Below are 18,921 nucleotides of genomic sequence, written 5' to 3'. Positions count from 1 at the left end.
AGGAGACAGGAGAAGGAGGGGGTTTAGTAGTGTCTGTGTAATCAGGTAGGAGACAGGAGAAGGAGGGGGTTTAGTAGTGTCTGTGTAATCAGGTAGGAGACAGGAGAAGGGGGTTTAGTAGTGTCTGTTTAATCAGGTAGGAGACAGGAGAAGAAGGGGTTTAGTAGTGTCTGTAATCAGGTAGGAGACAGGAGAAGGAGGGGTTGAGTAGTATCTGTGTAATCTGGTAGGAGACAGGAGGAGGGTGTTTAGTAGTGTGTGTCATCAGGTAGGAGACAGGAGGAGGGGGTTTAGTAGTGTCTGTAATCTGGTAGGAGACAGGAAAAGGAGGGGGTTTAGTAGTGTAATCAGGTAGGAGACAGGAGGAGGGGGTTTAGTAGTGTCTGTGTAATCTGGTAGGAGACAGGAGAAGGAGGGGGTTTAGTAGTGTCTAATCAGGTAGGAGACAGGAGGAGGGGGTTTAGTAGTGTCTGTGTAATCAGGTAGGAGACAGAAGGGGGTTTAGTAGTGTCTGTTTAGTCAGGTAGGAGACAGGAGAAGAAGGGGGTTTAGTAGTGTCTGTGTAATCTGGTAGGAGACAGGAAAGGGCTGGGGGTTCAGTCGTGTCTGTGTAATCTGGAAGGAGACAGGAGAAGGAGGGGGTTTAGTAGTGTCTGTGTAATCTGGTAGGAGACAGGAGAAGGAGGGGGTTAGTAGTGTCTGTAATCAGGTAGGAGACAGGAGATGGCTGGGGGTTTAGTAGTGTCTGTAATCTGGTAGGAGACAGGAGAAGGAGGGGGTTAGTAGTGTCTGTGTAATCAGGTAGGAGACAGGAGGGGTTTAGTAGTGTCTGTGTAATCAGGTAGGAGAAAGAGGGGTTTAGTAGTGTCTGTGTAATCTGGTAGGAGACAGGAGAAGGAGGGGGTTTAGTAGTGTCTGTAATCAGGTAGGAGACAGGAGGAGGGGGTTTAGTAGGGTCTGTGTAATCTGGTAGGAGACAGGAAAGGGCTGGGGGTTTAGTAGTGTCTGTGTAATCTGGTAGGAGACAGGAGATGGCTGGGGGTTTAGTAGTGTGTGTAATCAGGTAGGAGACAGGAGATGGCTGGGGGTTTAGTAGTGTGTGTAATCAGGTAGGAGACAGGAGGAGGGGGTTTAGTAGTGTCTAATCAGGTAGGAGACAGGAGAAGAAGGGGTTTAGTAGTGTCTGTGTAATCTGGTAGGAGACAGGAGAAGAAGGGGTTTAGTAGTGTGTGTAATCAGGTAGGAGACAGGAGAAGGGGGTTTAGTAGTGTCTGTAATCTGGTAGGAGACAGGAGGAGGGTGTTTAGTAGTGTCTGTAATCTGGTAGGAGACAGGAAAAGGAGGGGGTTTAGTAGTGTCTGTGTAATCAGGTAGGAGACAGAAGGGTGTTTAGTAGTGTCTGTTTAATCAGGTAGGAGACAGGAGAAGAAGGGGGTTTAGTAGTGTCTGTTTAATCAAGTAGGAGGCAGGAGATGGCTGGGGGTTTAGTAGTGTATAATCTGGTAGGAGACAGGAGGAAGGGGTTTAGTAGTGTCTGTGTAATCTGGTAGGAGACAAGAGATGGCTGGGGGTTTAGTAGTGTCTGTGTAATCTGGTAGGAGACAAGAGATGGCTGGGGGTTTAGTAGTAGTTTCTGTGTAATCTGGTAGGAGACAAGAGATGGCTGGGGGTTTAGTAGTGTCTGTAATCTGGTAGGAGACAGGAGAAGGGGGGGGGGGTTTAGTAGTGTCTGTGTAATCTGGTAGGAGTCAGGAGGAGGGGGTTTAGTAGTGTCTGTAATCTGGTAGGAGACAGGAGAAGGAGGGGGTTTAGTAGTGTAATCAGGTAGGAGACAGGAGGAGGGGGTTTAGTAGTGTCTGTGAAATCAGGTAGGAGACAGGAGAAGGAGGGGGTTTAGTAGTGTCTAATCAGGGAGGAGACAGGAGGAGGGGGTTTAGTAGTGTCTAATCAGGTAGGAGACAGGAGGAGGGGGTTTAGTAGTGTCTGTGTAATCAGGTAGGAGACAGAAGGGTGTTTAGTAGTGTCTGTTTAATCAGGTAGGAGACAGGAGAAGAAGGGGGTTTAGTAGTGTCTGTTTAATCAAGTAGGAGGCAGGAGATGGCTGGGGGTTTAGTAGTGTCTAATCTGGTAGGAGACAGGAGGAAGGGGTTTAGTAGTGTCTGTGTAATCTGGTAGGAGACAAGAGATGGCTGGGGGTTTAGTAGTGTCTGTGTAATCTGGTAGGAGACAAGAGATGGCTGGGGGTTTAGTAGTGTCTGTGTAATCTGGTAAGAGACAGGAGAAGGGGTGGGTTTAATAGTGTCTGTAATCAGATAGGAGACAGGATGAGGGGGTTTAGTAGTGTGTGTAATCAGGTAGGAGACAGGAGATGGCTGGGGGTTTAGTAGTGCCTGTGTAATCTGGTAGGAGACAGGAGAAGGGGGTTTAGTAGTGTCTGTGTAATCTGGTAGGAGACAGGAGATGGCTGGGGATTTAGTAGTGTCTGTGTAATCTGGTAGGAGACAGGAGATGGCTGGGGGTTTAGTAGTGTCTGTGTAATCTGGTAGGAGACAGGAGATGGCTGGGGGTTTAGTAGTGTGTGTAATCTGGTAGGAGACAGGAGATGGCTGGGGGTTTAGTAGTGCCTGTGTAATCAGGTAGGAGACAGGAGAAGAAGGGGGTTTAGTAGTGTGTTTAATCAAGTAGGAGGCAGGAGATGGCTGGGGGTTTAGTAGTGTCTAATCTGGTAGGAGACAGGAGGAAGGGGTTTAGTAGTGTCTGTGTAATCTGGTAGGAGACAAGAGATGGCTGGGGGTTTAGTAGTGTCTGTGTAATCTGGTAGGAGACAAGAGATGGCTGGGAGGTTTAGTAGTAGTTTCTGTGTAATCTGGTAGGAGACAAGAGATGGCTGGGGGTTTAGTAGTGTCTGTGTAATCTGGTAAGAGACAGGAGAAGGGGGGGGTTTAATAGTGTCTGTAATCAGATAGGAGACAGGATGAGGGGGTTTAGTAGTGTGTGTAATCAGGTAGGAGACAGGAGATGGCTGGGGGTTTAGTAGTGCCTGTGTAATCTGGTAGGAGACAGGAGATGGCTGGGGGTTTAGTAGTGCCTGTGTAATCTGGTAGGAGACAGGAGAAGAAGGGGGTTTAGTAGTGTCTGTGTAATCTGGTAGGAGACAGGAGATGGCTGGGGGTTTAGTAGTGTCTGTGTAATCTGGTAGGAGACAGGAGATGGCTGGGGGTTTAGTAGTGTGTGTAATCTGGTAGGAGACAGGAGATGGCTGGGGGTTTAGTAGTGTGTGTAATCTGGTAGGAGACAGGAGATGGCTGGGGGTTTAGTAGTGCCTGTGTAATCTGGTAGGAGACAGGAGAAGAAGGGGGTTTAGTAGTGTCTGTGTAATCTGGTAGGAGACAGGAGATGGCTGGGGGTTTAGTAGTGCCTGTGTAATCTGGTAGGAGACAGGAGAAGAAGGGGGTTTAGTAGTGTCTGTGTAATCTGGTAGGAGACAGGAGATGGCTGGGGGTTTAGTAGTGTCTGTGTAATCTGGTAGGAGACAGGTGGCTGGGGGTTTAGTAGTGTCTGTGTAATCTGGTAGGAGACAGGAGATGGCTGGGGGTTTAGTAGTGCCTGTGTAATATGGTAGGAGACAGGAGATGGCTGGGGGTTTAGTAGTGCCTGTGTAATCTGGTAGGAGACAGGAGATGGCTGGGGGTATGGATGAACCCTGCAGGTACTGATGTTTTACACATGAGAACTTCAGCAATTTAAGAGAAATCCAGTTAAACACTTACCAATCCTCTTAACTTGTGAAGCAGAGAGAGAGTGAGTGTGTGTGTCCATGTACTCACATCTTCATTTGTGGTCTGGTTGGAGCTGATCAGGTATGTGTGGAATCCAGACAGCCCCACTATGGACCAGACAGAGAAGAAACACACAACCACCTCCAGCACAGTGACCAAAGGGTTAAGGAAAACCTGACACATACACTGTCCTATGCTACAGCTCAGTAACAGGTGCATGCTCCTGAAACAGGTCTGCTTCAATCCCTCTCCTTGCCCCAACCTGGGCTCAAACTAGGGACCCTCTGAACACAACAACTGCCTTCCACGAAACATTGTTACCTATCACTAATGCAAGGGGGAAAATACTTCAAGGTCTCAGAGCGAGTGATATTACCAATTGAAAAGCTATTTCACACCAGGTACCCTCTCTTACTCACAGACAGAGACACACATCTGCTCTCTTTCCCTCACATACATACAAACACACAGAGTTGAGGAAAGGAAAGGGCAGTATTGACCTGCTGCCAATGCGTGTCCTTACTCAAGCTAGCCTGCCTGGGCCTCTGTTCACTTGACTGGAAACAGCATGGTAGTACAGTGGAACAGTGTTCTCAAAGATCAGGAGCAGCAGCATCAGGATTAGAATCAGGAGCAGCAGGATCAGGATCAGAACCAGGAGCAGCAGAACCAGGAGCAGCAGCAACAGGATTAGAATCAGGAGCAGCAGGATCAGGATCAGATCCAGGAGCAGCAGAATCACGATCAGAACTAGGAGCAGCAGAACCAGGAGCAGCAGAATCAGGATCAGAACCAGCAGAATCAGGAGCAGCAGAACCAGGAGCAGCAGAATCAGAGTTAGAGCGGTATGATGGTATTTGATCATTTCCAGGGCTGCGCAATATGAGCAAAAAAATCTATGCCTTATTTTGATTTATTATTATTTTAATTGTTTTTATTTTTTACCCCCTTTTTCGATCTTGTCTTATCACTGCAACTCAGGAGTCGAAGGTCAAGCCACACGTCCTCCAAACTGCGCTTCTTAACACCCGCCCGCTTAACCCAGAAGCCAGCCGCACCAAAGTGTTGGAGGAAACAACTGACGACATGGGCAGCCTACAGGCGCCCGGCCCGCCACAAGGAGTCGCTAGAGCGCGATGAGCCATGTTTATGCATCAATATCAGTATATTGTAAAATACAGTATACTGCCAAACCCTAATCCCAGTGAGAGGAGTTATGTAAAAGTGCTTCCCCTGGGCTGCTACTACTACTGTCATTATGTCCTGACTCCTGTGCCAGCCTTGCATACACACACAGCCACATTTATTTTATTTAACCTTTATTTAACTAGGCAAGTCAGTTAAGAACAAATTCTTATTTTCAATGATGGTCTACGAACAGTGGGTTAACTGCCTTGTTCAGGGGCAGAACAACAGATTTTTACCTTGCCAGCACAGGGATTTGATTCAGCAACCGTTTGGTTACTAGTCCAACGCTCTAACCAATAGGCTACCTGCCACCCATACATACACTAAAAGAAAAGAGAACACACAGGTTAGAGTTAATCCAACTACCATCTCCTCCATGATGACTTTCTGCCCGCTCCTCTCTCAAGGACAAGCAAAGGATGTCAGCGTTCACATACAGGAGACTGGTGAGATAGATGTTGTCAGGCCTCATCCCCTGCATGCCTTTTTAAAGCACTGTGCTGCTGTACAACATTGGGCTGCTGTGTTATCAGCTGAGCCTGCCACACGGTTCCTCACCAGAGGGCCTGACATGCTTCTTATCTCCCTGAGAGAGGAGAGAGCAGCAGCATGCCTACAGACAAATGAAGCCCGACAGACAGACACACTCACACATCAAGCAGCCCGGCTGGCAGATTATAGATTACCTGGGGGCCGGGCCGCTGAAATGGAGAATACAGTCTACAGTTGTCTGGGAGGTGAGAGGCACAGAGAAGTGACACTAGTACACAGGGAAATCATAGAACAGTTCCATGCTGAGGATTTGCATTTTTGTTTGGCTTAAAACTGAAAAGCATTCCAATAAATAAAACAAATATATATTGTAATAACTATTTGATCTGGGCAGAAAAAAATGCCTGGCCCTAAAATCAAAGCAAAACTACTGTTCCTCTGCAGTTGTGCAGAGACTATGGGATGGCTAGCAGCTAGCTTCTAGTAGTATTTTGAACAGTAGTGGCCACAGGGTCATCCTCTCCACCCCAGGCGGCTGTCAACCTCTCGGAAGACACAAGACAAATCCTGCTGTTTGGAACGCAACACAGAGATGGAGGGAGGGAGGATGGAGAGGGAGTGAGATCGAGACAATTTAGATGGGAGGGAGGGAACCACAGAGGCACCAGTTGGGACAGCAGTCATGCACAGCAAGAGGCAGGGACTGGCAGGAGAAGGCAGAAGAGGAGAGAGAAAACATACACAACACCATTGTGAGAAAGGATATCTAGCAGGAGTGTCTTTGAGTGCGTTGAGGAACCCTTGTCGATGGGATCCTGCAGTGAGAGACGAGAGTTTAATAACGGGTAAACATTCTAAACAATCTAAAACCTCCTAAATCAAATCAGAAAAAAACTACTTTAGACTGAGTAAGGTGAAAGGTCAGCTGCAGAGCTCGGCTTTGAATGGAGCGAAGCCCGATGTACTGTAGGCTACTAGGGGATAGAGCACAATACCCTCTCAAAGCTGACAACATATAACAACACCAGTTAGAAGGTCAACATACCATGGCACCTACAATATATCTGACACTATGTTAGGGAGTGAGAGCCCCTCTCAAAAAGAGACAATATCATTAGTCTACAGTGAAGCGTTTTGACTAATAGGCTAGGATTATGAGATCAGCAGAAGACAACCCGTCTGTACTGGCACACAAGATACAGATAGTGATAAGCCTTCAGAGTATAAAGTGGCGTACAGCGCTCCCTGTGCTGTGTGTACACATAATGATGCAGGGCGGATTGGTTATAATGCGCCATAAACACTTAGTTAAACATTTAAAACTTAAAAATTCAGTCAGCAAGTTTATGCTGAGGCTGAGCAAGACAGAGCACACCCACTTTAATTGCCATTACATTTTAACTGCCATCTGGGATACAGGATAGAGAGGGGAGGAGAAGGAGCACAATCAAATACGGCCATCTAGCCTAATTCGGTCACCAGAGACATATTGATCTCTGTGCTGCTGGTCTCATCCATAACAGTGGCAGGTGTTTCTAGCTAGGTGCCCTCCGCAGCTACTCTGAGAGGACTACTATAATTATATGGGCTGTACAGGAGAGGGGCTTGGTAACCTTGTTATAGTGACGTGGGCAATATAACACTTTGTAAACAGAGCAGACTTCTCTTCAGAAGGAGACTAGCATTTCTATTTTGCCCACAGTCAAAATCAAGAGAAGGATACAAAAGAAAGATCAACTGAAGAGAGAATTCTCTGTTGGTTAATTTGTGACTTCCATTATTTTCTCCAGTTGTTTTCTCAGCCGTCATCCTCACCCACTCGCCCTCACCCACTCGCCCTCACCCTCACCCACACACAGACTCTACTATTTGCTCACTCTGGGAGGGATGGTAAGGAGCCAGAATACTGCTGGGCTTCACAACGCCTGCCCACTTACAGCCTGCTGGTTCACTGCTCTGACACAACCAGAACCAGGAGGAAGACGTGTGTGTGTGTGTGTGTGTGTGTGTGTGTGTGTGTACAATCTTTGTCAATTACTTACGTAAGATGACATGTGTGATGACAAAGGCGAAGATGAAGATTGTGAGGAAGGAGAGGGAGAGGATGAACATGTAGAAGAAACGATAGTTCCTCTTCCCAACACAGTTCCCCACCCAGGGACAGTGGTGGTCAAAGCGCTCTGCAGAGAAAGAGAAGAGAGAAACTCACATTAAAGACACATTAAGCAAGTGCAATGATGCTTGGGAGAGAGATACACAGCGAGAAAGGGGGAGGGTGCAGAGAGAGCGAAAGACAGAAAGAGACACAGAGACAGAGAATAAGGTGTAGATGGAATATTTATATTAAGTGTACTAGAGCTTTGAGACACTGCCTACCTGCCAGCGAGAGGAAGCTGGCTACAGCCAGGTACAAAAGGTAGGTAGAGGTATGCCTCTGAAAAACAGCAGTATATTCAAAGCACCACAGACCCACAGTATGTAACCCACATACAGTTCACCATTTCCACCTTGATGGCAAATTAAATGTTGCTATTTACAGTTAAAGTGCCTGTCCCTGGGGTGCACACACACACACACACACACACCGCAGTGGGCCTTCTTGGCACCTTAACCACACTCCTACCTAAACCTCCCTGGCAGAATGTGAACTGTGATTATAATGGAAATTATCCACATCCCACATTACATCCAAATTACAGGAAGTGAGCCTTCCCTTTGAGCCCTGGCATGATTAGCTACTGTTTCAGACTGCTGCTGCCATTTCAAACAGGAGCTATTACACAGAGAGGAGGGAGGCTGTGTATCCACAGCCCAAATCTGCTGCAGAGTTAAGTGGGTCTGTGAATGAGTGGTACTGTGGGCACATGGATAATAACATCCTGAGAGACCTCCATTAGGGACTTGTCTGACTGTGTGAGGACTTGAAGCTGACAGGAGGCAAAGGACCATTATAGTAGAATCCAGTGTGCCAGTACTGTTACCATGTAGATTGCTTCAGACACCACTCAGTACTGTTACCAGGCAGATTGCTTCAGACACCACTCAGTACTGTTACCATGTAGATTGCTTCAGACACCACTCAGTACTGTTACCAGGCAGATTGCTTCAGACACCACTCAGTACTGTTACCAGGCAGATTGCTTCAGACACCACTCAGTATTGTTACCAGGCAGATTGCTTCAGACACCACTCAGTACTGTTACCATGTAGATTGCTTCAGACACCACTCAGTACTGTTACCATGTAGATTGCTTCAGACACCACTCAGTACTGTTACCAGGCAGATTGCTTCAGACACCACTCAGTATTGTTACCAGGCAGATTGCTTCAGACACCACTCAGTACACTGTTACCAGGCAGATTGCTTCAAACACCACTCAGTACTGTTACCAGGCAGATTGCTTCAAACACCACTCAGTACTGTTACCAGGCAGATTGCTTCCAACACCACTCTTTCAATAGAAATAAAAGACAAAGTCTGGTGATGACGCGGTTTGTGTGTGTTTGTACGCACGTCCGTGTGTGTGTGTTATTAATCTCACAAAGCCAGAATCCAGTCTCAGAGAACCACTGTCAGGATTCAGTTCTGGCAACGTGCCTCCAAAATATGCCTGGGCATACATGAATACAATAGAATAAAAGGTGCATTTCTACGCTGAGCTTAGACATTTTGTGTAAACAATCTATATTTGGAACACTATCTAAATACACAGCTTTTGGATATTTGCCATTTAAATGTCAATGCTACGAGCTATGTAAAGATAATCAGGAATGTGCATGCTGTGAGGGAGCTGGGAGAGGAGCTTAAGGAAGAGAAAAGTAAACAGAGAATGTGATGAGCAGGGCTCACCGTTCTGGAATTTTGGATGATGGTTATTTTTCACCATTGTAATCGTTTGAACAGCAAAAAAACTTGCAAATGTTCCTCTCCTCAGCTCTTCTCTGCTCCTAACTACATGTGCTGTTGCAGGGAGGTGTGTTACCTAGGCAACCGAAGGCACCTTGCTGAAACAAGGAGCAACAAAGGTGTATGTTACCCTCCTCCCACGTTTCATGATTAACAACTCATTGTGTGATTGTGGTAAGAACAAGAACTCAAATCCTTTTGCTCTCCCGATTTGGAATGCATTACCTCCCGAGAAAATACTCTTCGGTCATTGTCACGGTCGTGCATATTCCCCCTCAAGCAGACACCACGACGGCTCTAAAGAAACCACACTGGATTTTGTCCAAACTGGAAACTGCATATCCCGAGGCTGCATTTAATCTAGTTGAGGACTTTATTAATGCAAATCTGAGGGAAAAACAACCAAAGTTTTATCAACACATTGCCTAAGCTACATGTTCAAGGACTCTTGACCATTGCTACTCCCCCTTCTGGGACTACAAGGCCAACCCCGTCCTCCCTTCGGCAAATCAGATCACGCCTCCATTCTGCTCATCCCTTCCTATAAGCAGAAACATAAACAGGACGTTCCCGTGGTAAGGAAATCCAATCAATCATTATTGTAATTAGCTCCGGTTCTCCATGACTGACGTCAGAAAGACATTTAAGTGTGTTAAACCTCGCAAGGTTGCTGGCCCAGACAGCATCCCTAGCCACGTCCTCAGAGCATGTGCAGACCAGCTGGCTGTAGTGTTTACAGTCATATTCAATCTCGCTATCCCAGTCTGTTGGACCTTACTTTCTTCAAAATGTCCACAAGGTGAAGCTGGTTGAGAGGATGCCAAGAGTGTGCAAAGCTGTCATCAAGGCAAAGGGTGGCTATTTGACGAATCTCTCAATATATTTTGATTTGTTTAACACTTTTTTGGTTACTATGTGATTTCTTTGGTTTGATGTCTTCACTATTATTCTACAATGTAGAAAATAGTAAAAATAAAGAAAAACACTTGAATGAGTAGGTGTTCTAAAACTTTTGACCGGTAGTGTATGCAAGAATGCTATTCATTGACTATAGCTCAGCCTTCAACACCATAATGCCCTCTAAGCTCAACACTAGGCTCAGGGCCCTGGATCTGAACCCTGCCCTGTACAACTGGGTCCTGGACTTCCTGACGGGCTGTCCCCATGTAGTGAAGGTAGGCAACTCCACCTCCGCTACACTGATCTTCAACACAGGTGCCCCTCAAGGGTGCGTGCTCAGCCCCATCCAGTACTCCCTGTTCACCCATGACTGCGTGGCGATGGAGTGGTACCAAGAAAATAACCTTTCCCACAACGTCAACAGCTTCATTAAATAGTACCTGCAAAACACCAGTATCAACGTCAACAGTGAAGAGGCGACTTCGGGATGCTGGCCTTATAGGCAGTTGCAAAAAAAAGCCATATCTCAGACTGGCCAATAAAAATAAAATATTAAGATGGGTAAAATAACACAGACACTGGACAGATGAACTCTGCCTAGAAGGCCAGCATCCCGAAGTCACCTCTTCACTGTTGACATTGAGACTGGTGTTCTGCGGGTACTATTTAATTAAGCTGCCAGTTGAGGACTTGTGCGGATTCTGTTTCTCAAACTAGACACTAATGTACGTGTCCTCTTACTCAGTTGTGCACCTGGGCCTTCCACTCCTCTTTCTATTCTGGTTAGAGCCGGTTTGCCCTGTTCTGTGAAGGGATTAGTACACAGCGTTGTACAAGATCTTCAGTTTCTTGGCAATTTCTCACATGGAATAGCCTTCATTTCTCAGAACAAAAATAGACTGACAAGTTTCAGAAGAAAGTACTTTGTTTCTGGCCATTTTGAACCTGTAATTGAACCCACAAATGCTGATGCTCCAGATACTCAACTAGTCTAAAGAAGGCCAGTTTTATTGATTCTTTAAATCAGGACAACAGTTTTAGGCTGTGCTAATATAATTGCAAAAGGGTTTTTAGCCTTTGAAAATGATCAACTTGGATTAGCTAACGTAACGTGCCATTGGAACACAGTAGTGATGGTTGCTGATAAATGTAGATATTCCATTAAAAATCAGCCGTTTCCAGCTACAATAGTCATTTACAACATTAACAATGTCTACACTACATTTCTGATCAATTTGATGTTATTTTCATGGACAAATATTTTGAACGGTAGTGTATATTCCAGACTAGAACTAGGAACATAAGCATTTCGCAACACCCGCGATAACATTTGCTAAGTACATTTGCTAAGTATATGTACGTGACCAATACCATTTTATTTGATTCGTTTTGAAGAGGTTGAGAAAAGCCCTAGGTTAGTCACAGAATCTCAGACAAGCCAGTCAGTGAGAAGCCTAGAGAGAGCATGCTCACTGCTTGTGTGGAAGAGAGAAGCAAATCCTCCTGCTTCTTCCTCTACTGCTTCAGGTAGTGGCCTGCTTTTCCACTACAAAAAGATATGGGTGGAGAAAGGGAGATGGAGGAGGATGGGAGAAAGTTGTTCAGTGAAAACAATGTCCCTCTGAGTGTTGTAAAAGCCCCAATCTCCCCACAACAGAACAGGCCTGGGGGAGGTGGGGTGATTCAGAGTGAGTTATGAAACAAGGGGGGCTACAGATTTCATAATGACAGTTGTGTCATCCATCTTTCTCTGCTCAGTGTTAATGAGCCCATAAATCCCTAGCCAAATGGGGTCTCTGGGAAAAAAACAGGAGAACACCACAAGAGGGAGGCTGTGGCTCTGTGGAGGCTGAGCAGTGATCACTGAGTCTCAGGTGGGCCTGGAGAGAAGGCTCGAAGACCAATGCTTCATCTGTCGAACACCATAGAAGTCGATAGTCTTAACATTCCTAAGGAGGAATGTTACTCCCTGTGACGTGATATGACATAGCTTTTAGCTACATGTATATACAGAGCACAAACATGCAGAAAACAAACACAAATTGAGACATAGAAAAATATCTGCACACATAGGCAAACACATTTGCACACACACTTTGCACACACACACACATTTGCACACACACACTTCACCTTCAGTCCACCCACCCTCCCAGCATGTGTGGCCCACACAGTGACTCACCGACACAGTTGTCACAAAGGCTGCAGTGAGAGGCACGTGGTGGTCTGAAGATCTTACAGGTAAAGCAGTATTTGAGCTTGACCGTCTGCCCATTGATGACCACCTCTTTCGTCCTGGGGGGCGGCCGGTACCCCGAACTGGAGCCGTTGGCTACATCTGTCAGGGAGAATCAGACTTAAATCACTGGGAAATTAAATTGCAGTCTGCTACTTTTGGCAAACAATACACTTCAATCCTAGCCTCATTCATTGTCATGCTATTGAAGAGTTGGCTAGTTCCAACACGTTGTGTATGGGAGGAGGGTACTACAATCCTGCACAAAGCTGGCACTGCAGAGCAGAACAGGGTCTCTGTCCATACAAGCCTCTACAGGAACCAAAGTGAAGTAAAAATGGAACGGTCACAATAACTAGACCTATTTGTTAGTAGTGTATTGGTCATGTGAACAGTAGAGTGAAAAGCCTTTTAAAAATGTTGGTTCATTAGTAAATTTATATCTGGCTCTGAATGCAGAAAGAGAATCAGCCAGAGAACTGTTCAGCACCTGCTGTCCTGACGTCACACGGTGACTGATCTATTCTGACCTGCTCAGAACAACATGCCCTTCACTCTGCACTCAGCTCACAATAAATGTCTCAGCTGGAGGAAACACAACTTGGCAAGTCAAACAGGTTATTTTCTCAACAGAATGAAATGCTTTACTAAAAACCCTCACAGTGGTAAATGTAGTAAAATGGCTTGGCAGCAGGGAGGATGACCACAAGAAGAGAAATGACTGTGTGGATGATTACGTAAAAAATATGATGTAGGGTTATCACCCATAAAATGATGATGTCATTCAAATTTAGAGAAATATGTTCATTCAATAGAGAGTTGCGTCAGGAAAACAATAATCCAAACCCCATGCAGCTACACTATATGGTTCACCGTGGCGCTGCTCTGTGACAGAACGGCGCTTACTTCAAATGGCAACTGACAAGATAACTTGTGGCTGCAGGTTTCTGAGTGAAAACATGGGCTTTTACTATTAGGAAATCTGCAGAATTAAACAATTTATATATATTTATTTACAAATGTCAATATCCACCCTCCGAGAAGACAATCTCTTTCTATTTTTCATTGTGTATTTTGAGTCTTTCCCTTTAAATCGCCATAGAAAACAGCCCCTCAACGTGGATTGATCGCCAATATAGCCAATGAAAGCCAAGGATCTGGAGATGAAAATGACAGATCAATCAAAAATCTATTTGATATCCACAACATGCGTAAAGCTTGTACTGTACCACATTCCAAAGCCAAATATGGAAGAAATACAACCAAGAGAGGAGTGGCCTAAACTAGCAATGGTCACAGCAAATTAACGTTGTCATTTCATCAACACAACCACTATATTAAGGTTATAGTACTGTAGAGAACAATGTAATGATTCATTGTATGTGATATATAATGACATGGGGCAAAGAAAATGTTTTGACATTCATTTCGTAGCACCCTCTTGAATTGCCCCGTTTTCTCTACATTCTAGAGTCGTGAGTGAACGCCCTGTATGAACATAGGAAAAGCACACAAGGTATAACTGCCAAGCTCGTTTCTGAAGCCCACTCTCGTGTGGTAGAGTGTGTGGGAAAGAGTGTGTGTGGGTGGATCATTGCGTGCCTCTAAAACACAGTGGCCAAGCTGGAGTGGTGTGTGTGCACAACTCAACAGGAGCCCTCTTTTCAGCCCATGTTCAGAGTGATCAATGCACTCCCTCCATCCTCTCCTCCTGCATACATAATGAGGGAGAGTCAACCAGGAGGTAAGTGAATGAGTGGGAGGAGAATTAACAACTCTACATCCGTCAGAGCTTCCAACAGAGAGTAGAAAGGTCAGGTGATGTTGCTGAACTGAACTGCATGCTATTCAGACTGTATAATGTACTGGGCTCAATAGAGGGACCCCTCATCATCGTTTATTTTTATTGTGTTGACGTCTATGGAAACATGTCCATAAATGCCAATCAAGGACATCAAGCTGCCTCTAAAATGAGAAGCGTCACAGCATAATGACTGTATAAAAATCACATCTAGCCTCACATAAATTTTACAGCTCCCTAGCTCTCCATGATGTGCACTTCAAGCCCCTGTCTGTGATGAACAGCGAATTAAAATGTTCATGGACTGACGGGCATGGAGCCTAGACTACTGCTGCTGCTTCTTCTTACAAACATAAGTCACTCATTTCACTCAGCTAGACCACCAGCAGTGATGGGGGAAAAATCTATACAGTTAAATATCGCAATATTATAGCGATATTTGACTCCAAGTACATATATATATTTTTGCTACTGTAGATAGCGTTAGCTAGCGCGAGTCAGCTGTACCTGCGCCAAAATTCCAGTATTTTCATCCTATAGCTTGTTCTCCATCTTCTTTTGAAATAGTGAACCAATATGTTTTCAGCGTTTTTATTTCCCTGATCAAAACTCATTTTCTCAATCCTTGGGCAGTCTGCCTAAGCACTTTTTCACGTTGAAACGGCAACATTTTCTCTCAGCTGCATGGCAAAATGTGTGCAATTGAAGGAAATTAGCTTTAAAACCGATGGCCGACCACAATTATTACCACGCCCACCACCCAAGCCCCCTTTTGAGCCAGAAAAGAACCCTGGTTTGGAACTTCAAATTGCAATAAAAATCGCAGTATCGAATCGAAATACATATAGAATTGTGAGAATCACAATACATATCGTTTCGGCACGTAAGTGTCGCGATAATATCATATCATGAGGTCCCTGGCAATTCCCAAGCCTAACCACCAGCATCAACTGTAAAACACTGTCTGGCTACAACTGTATCAAAACGTACTGTAAGCTGAAAGATTAACAGACAAACAAGGAGGAATAACATTGAGTGTAGCCTAATCCTTTTATATTGTACTATTGACTGTGAAATAAACATTCACCTGCTTCTCTCATCTAAAAGATCACATCTAAAAACACACAAACACACCCAGGCAAATACTGAAGGGTCTAAATAGATGGATCTCAATAGCTAGTGAGGTTAAAGATCATGACCAGGGCCCGTATCCACTAAGTGTCTCAGAGTAGGAGTGCTGATCTATGATCAGTTTTGTCTTTTACATAGGTCATAATAAATATGATTATGGACAGATCCTAGATCCGCACTCCTACTCTGAAATGCTTTGTGGATACAGGCCCAGGGAACCTGTATCCTCAGGCATCACATACAGCCAGATCTGCTGACAGCAGGTAGGCTAAACAAGTTGAACCACCTTCATAAAGGAAAGAATCACAACTAATTTCTCTCAACTTCTGTGAAAACAAGCCTCTAAATCACCCAATGATATGCTCCTTCTCCACTCTCAGTCACAACTATGAGTTTATGTTCAACACTTCAGACACCTCTAAGAGGAAAGCTTTTTCTGCTGACTGGTGGGTTTGTTTAACGGTGTGATCCTAGCCAGAACATTCCATATTTCACAGAATGGATCTAGGCCTAACAGTAGTTTTTCTGTCTGAGACAGAGAAGATGGAGTTGGAACGAAGAGAGTAGTGATAAAGGGGTTGATTAGGGAGGGCAGTGGTACAGCTTAACCAGCACACAGAGGCAGAGCAGAGACTGAAGGCCAAAGCATCCAGCCAGCCCCATCTCGACAGGGTAGAAAGAAAATGTCATTGCTATCCTGCAGGGATGGGGAGAGGATGGGGAGAGGATGAGAACAGGGCATTAGCAGATGGAACTTCACTCACAGACAACAAAAAAACACTGACCGCAGATTTAATAAGACCATGACCTGAGACATTGGCTGAGCCAATACTCGAGAGAGACGCTGGACTTAACTATGAACAAAGAGAAGGGTAGTCTGTACAGACGAGTGCTTACTTCTGATTTCTGAAAGTCAAGTCGACATCACAAGTAATGGGATAATAATAGGTGATATTTGTGATCTCGATTTTCCCGCATTACTTTCACACCCCTGGGGAGCAAAATATGAATAACCAGCAAAACATTCCAGGCCCCATCTTATCTTGACAAGCCATCCTCCATCTTTCAGACTGTGTGTCAGCCACACACAGGTCAGACTGTTCTCTCTTCAGGGGGCTACAGGACACCACACCACTCAGGCTTCACTGTCACCATGGCAACTGTCTCGCCCCCATAAGACTGTCAGTCTTGATGAGTGTGTTAGTTTGGAGTTGTGTGCCCTTAGCAGTTGGCATCGACTTAAATCCTCACAATAGAGACTACTTTAAAGGAGACTCTGCATGAATGCACCATTTATATCACTGCAGATATGGGAAAGGGGACAAGGAGAAGAAGCCCTGTAATTTATGACTATTGAGGAGCATCCATTCTCTGTACAGGACTTCCCAGGCAGATGCTGTTGGTTCCTGTACGTCTGCATGATGAGAGGTAATGAGTCCCACAGGGAGACTAGGAGAGCACATCCAGACACACTATCCCTGAGTAAGTACTCACTCTGCCTCTCAGATACAGGCGTACTGTACAGTGGTCTGTGAGTGTGTGTCCCCAGTACGCAGAGGCATACAGTAGACAGGGGCCGTCGGTAACAGCAGAGGCCTACCCAGGCCACTAATTGCTCGACAACTTATGGCTTCCGTTCTCTCTTTGTCTGGTACCATTTGGTAAATTCAACTGGCTGCAATTACTATCCCAGCAGCAGCATCTCTATTCATGGGCCACGAGGCCCCATCCAAAAGGCCTCATCTGAGCTCTTTTATCGATCATAATCCTCAAGACAGGCCAACAAAAAAAATGAGAAAGACCAGAGAGACAGGAAACCATCTTCCAGAGGAAGCCTTTGCTGGCTGAACATTAAAATGCAGAAATAGGCAATCAAAAGAGAGAAAAATATTATGTAAGGTGGGTTTTATTAAAATGTGTGTGTGGTATGTTTTCTGGTTGCATAACATAACTCCTGTCCTGGATATCGAGGCTTTGGCAGTTATTTAAACTGTTAGTTGAAGGAAACTTTCCTCTTCAGTGGGTAACAAAGAGCAGGTTTCCTAATGATAACACTGAGCATGCACTATGACATCACAAACACACTTCCTATTGCCGCAGGCACACACCCTTGCTACTTCCTCTCGTACCTCTGGGCCACAGAATGCCGTGTGTGCGCGTGCGTGTCAACCACTGTAATAGCCAACCGCCATTGTAAAATTAAAAGGATAAGATGTGCTTTTTTTCCCCCCCACATGACGGGATTACAAGGTGAAAAGGAATACAATTAAACAAGATGAACTTTACTGAAGTGGAAATACAGCTCTGTAAAGTAGGGCTGAGTTATTTTTGTGCCAAAGGCTTTGTTTCTGGACTGTTTTAAAATCATTACTCAGACCTAAGATGACAGCGTGCCCTAAAGGGTTCAGAGAGCTTTCTGCTCCTGGCTGACTATGATGAAAACATCCTGAGATTCCATTCAACCCTGTTTTGCTTAGTTTTACCAATGAAAAAGGGCCGTTTCAGTTCATTTCTGAAGAACTGGGATCTATTTGTTCCAAGAGAAGAGCATCAGGTTTAAGGATGTGACGAAGGTTAAGGGAAAGGGAGTGTCTAGCCCACAGAGACCATCAATCTAGGCTTTAGCCAGAAGAACACCTCGCTTCTCTTCCAACAGAGGACATAACTTTTAGGCGTATATTCCTACTCCTTCCCTTTCTCAACATTATAGGCCTGCAGCCTAACTGATATCAAGTTACAGGATTGGAGAAAGTATATTGGTGGAGACCTATCCAAGTCTGTCAGATTAAATAAATCCTTAAACAGAGGTTAGGGAAATTATGTGAACCTTTAGAATAACCTGGATTTCTGCATAAATTGGTCATAATTGTATCATCACCTAAGTCACAACAATAGACAAACAGTCTGCTTAAACTAATAACACACACAATTATAATTGTTCATGTCTTTATTGAACATATCGTGTAAACATTCACAGTGCAGGTTGGAATAAGTATGTAAACCCTTGGATTTAATAAGAAGTTGACCCTCCTTTGGCAGCAATAACCTCAACCAAACGTTTTCTGTGGTTGCGGATCAAACCTGCACAATGGTCAGGAGGAATTTTGGTCCATTCCTCTTTAAAAGACTGTTTCAGTTCCACAATATTCTTGGGATGTCTGGTGTGAACCACTCTCGAGGTCATGCCACAGCATCTCAAATCGGGTTGAGGACAGGACTGACTGGGCCACTCCAGAAGGTGTATTTTCTTCTGCCATTCTGTTGTTGATTTACTTCTGTCTTTTGGGTTGTTGTCCTGTTGCATAACCTAACTTCTGTTGAGGTTCAATTGGACATATAGTCTTACATTTGCCTGCAAAATGTCTTGATAAACTTGGGAATTCCTTTTTCCGTCGATGACAGCAAGCTCTCCAGGTCCTGAGGCAGCAAAACAGCCCCAAACCATGATGCTCCCTCCACCATACATTACAGTTGGGATGAGGTTTTG

At 45.0% G+C, this 18,921-nt stretch overlaps 1 protein-coding gene across 20 annotated transcripts in view; it reads right to left on the bottom strand.

Annotated features, from left to right (window-relative positions):
* Positions 1-18,921, bottom strand: part of LOC110498046 (palmitoyltransferase ZDHHC14) — an 88,972-nt gene that overhangs the window by 14,777 nt on the left and 55,274 nt on the right. For all 20 annotated transcript variants that reach the window (XM_090211442.1, XM_036954979.2, XM_090211448.1 and 17 more), the window contains 4 exons: positions 12,449-12,604; positions 7,502-7,639; positions 6,226-6,274; positions 3,828-3,930 (listed from right to left, as the gene is read on the bottom strand). In XM_090211442.1, coding sequence (XP_090067568.1) covers positions 3,828-3,930; positions 6,226-6,274; positions 7,502-7,639; positions 12,449-12,604 — 446 coding nt within the window. The remainder of the gene's footprint in view (positions 1-3,827; positions 3,931-6,225; positions 6,275-7,501; positions 7,640-12,448; positions 12,605-18,921) is intronic.

Source organism: Oncorhynchus mykiss, chromosome 19, assembly GCF_057628025.1.
Source record: "Oncorhynchus mykiss isolate SJ-2025 chromosome 19, ASM5762802v1, whole genome shotgun sequence".
Lineage (NCBI taxonomy): Eukaryota > Metazoa > Chordata > Actinopteri > Salmoniformes > Salmonidae > Oncorhynchus > Oncorhynchus mykiss.
Note: the sequence above shows the minus strand (reverse complement) of the source record. Positions and strands in the feature narration are given on the sequence as shown.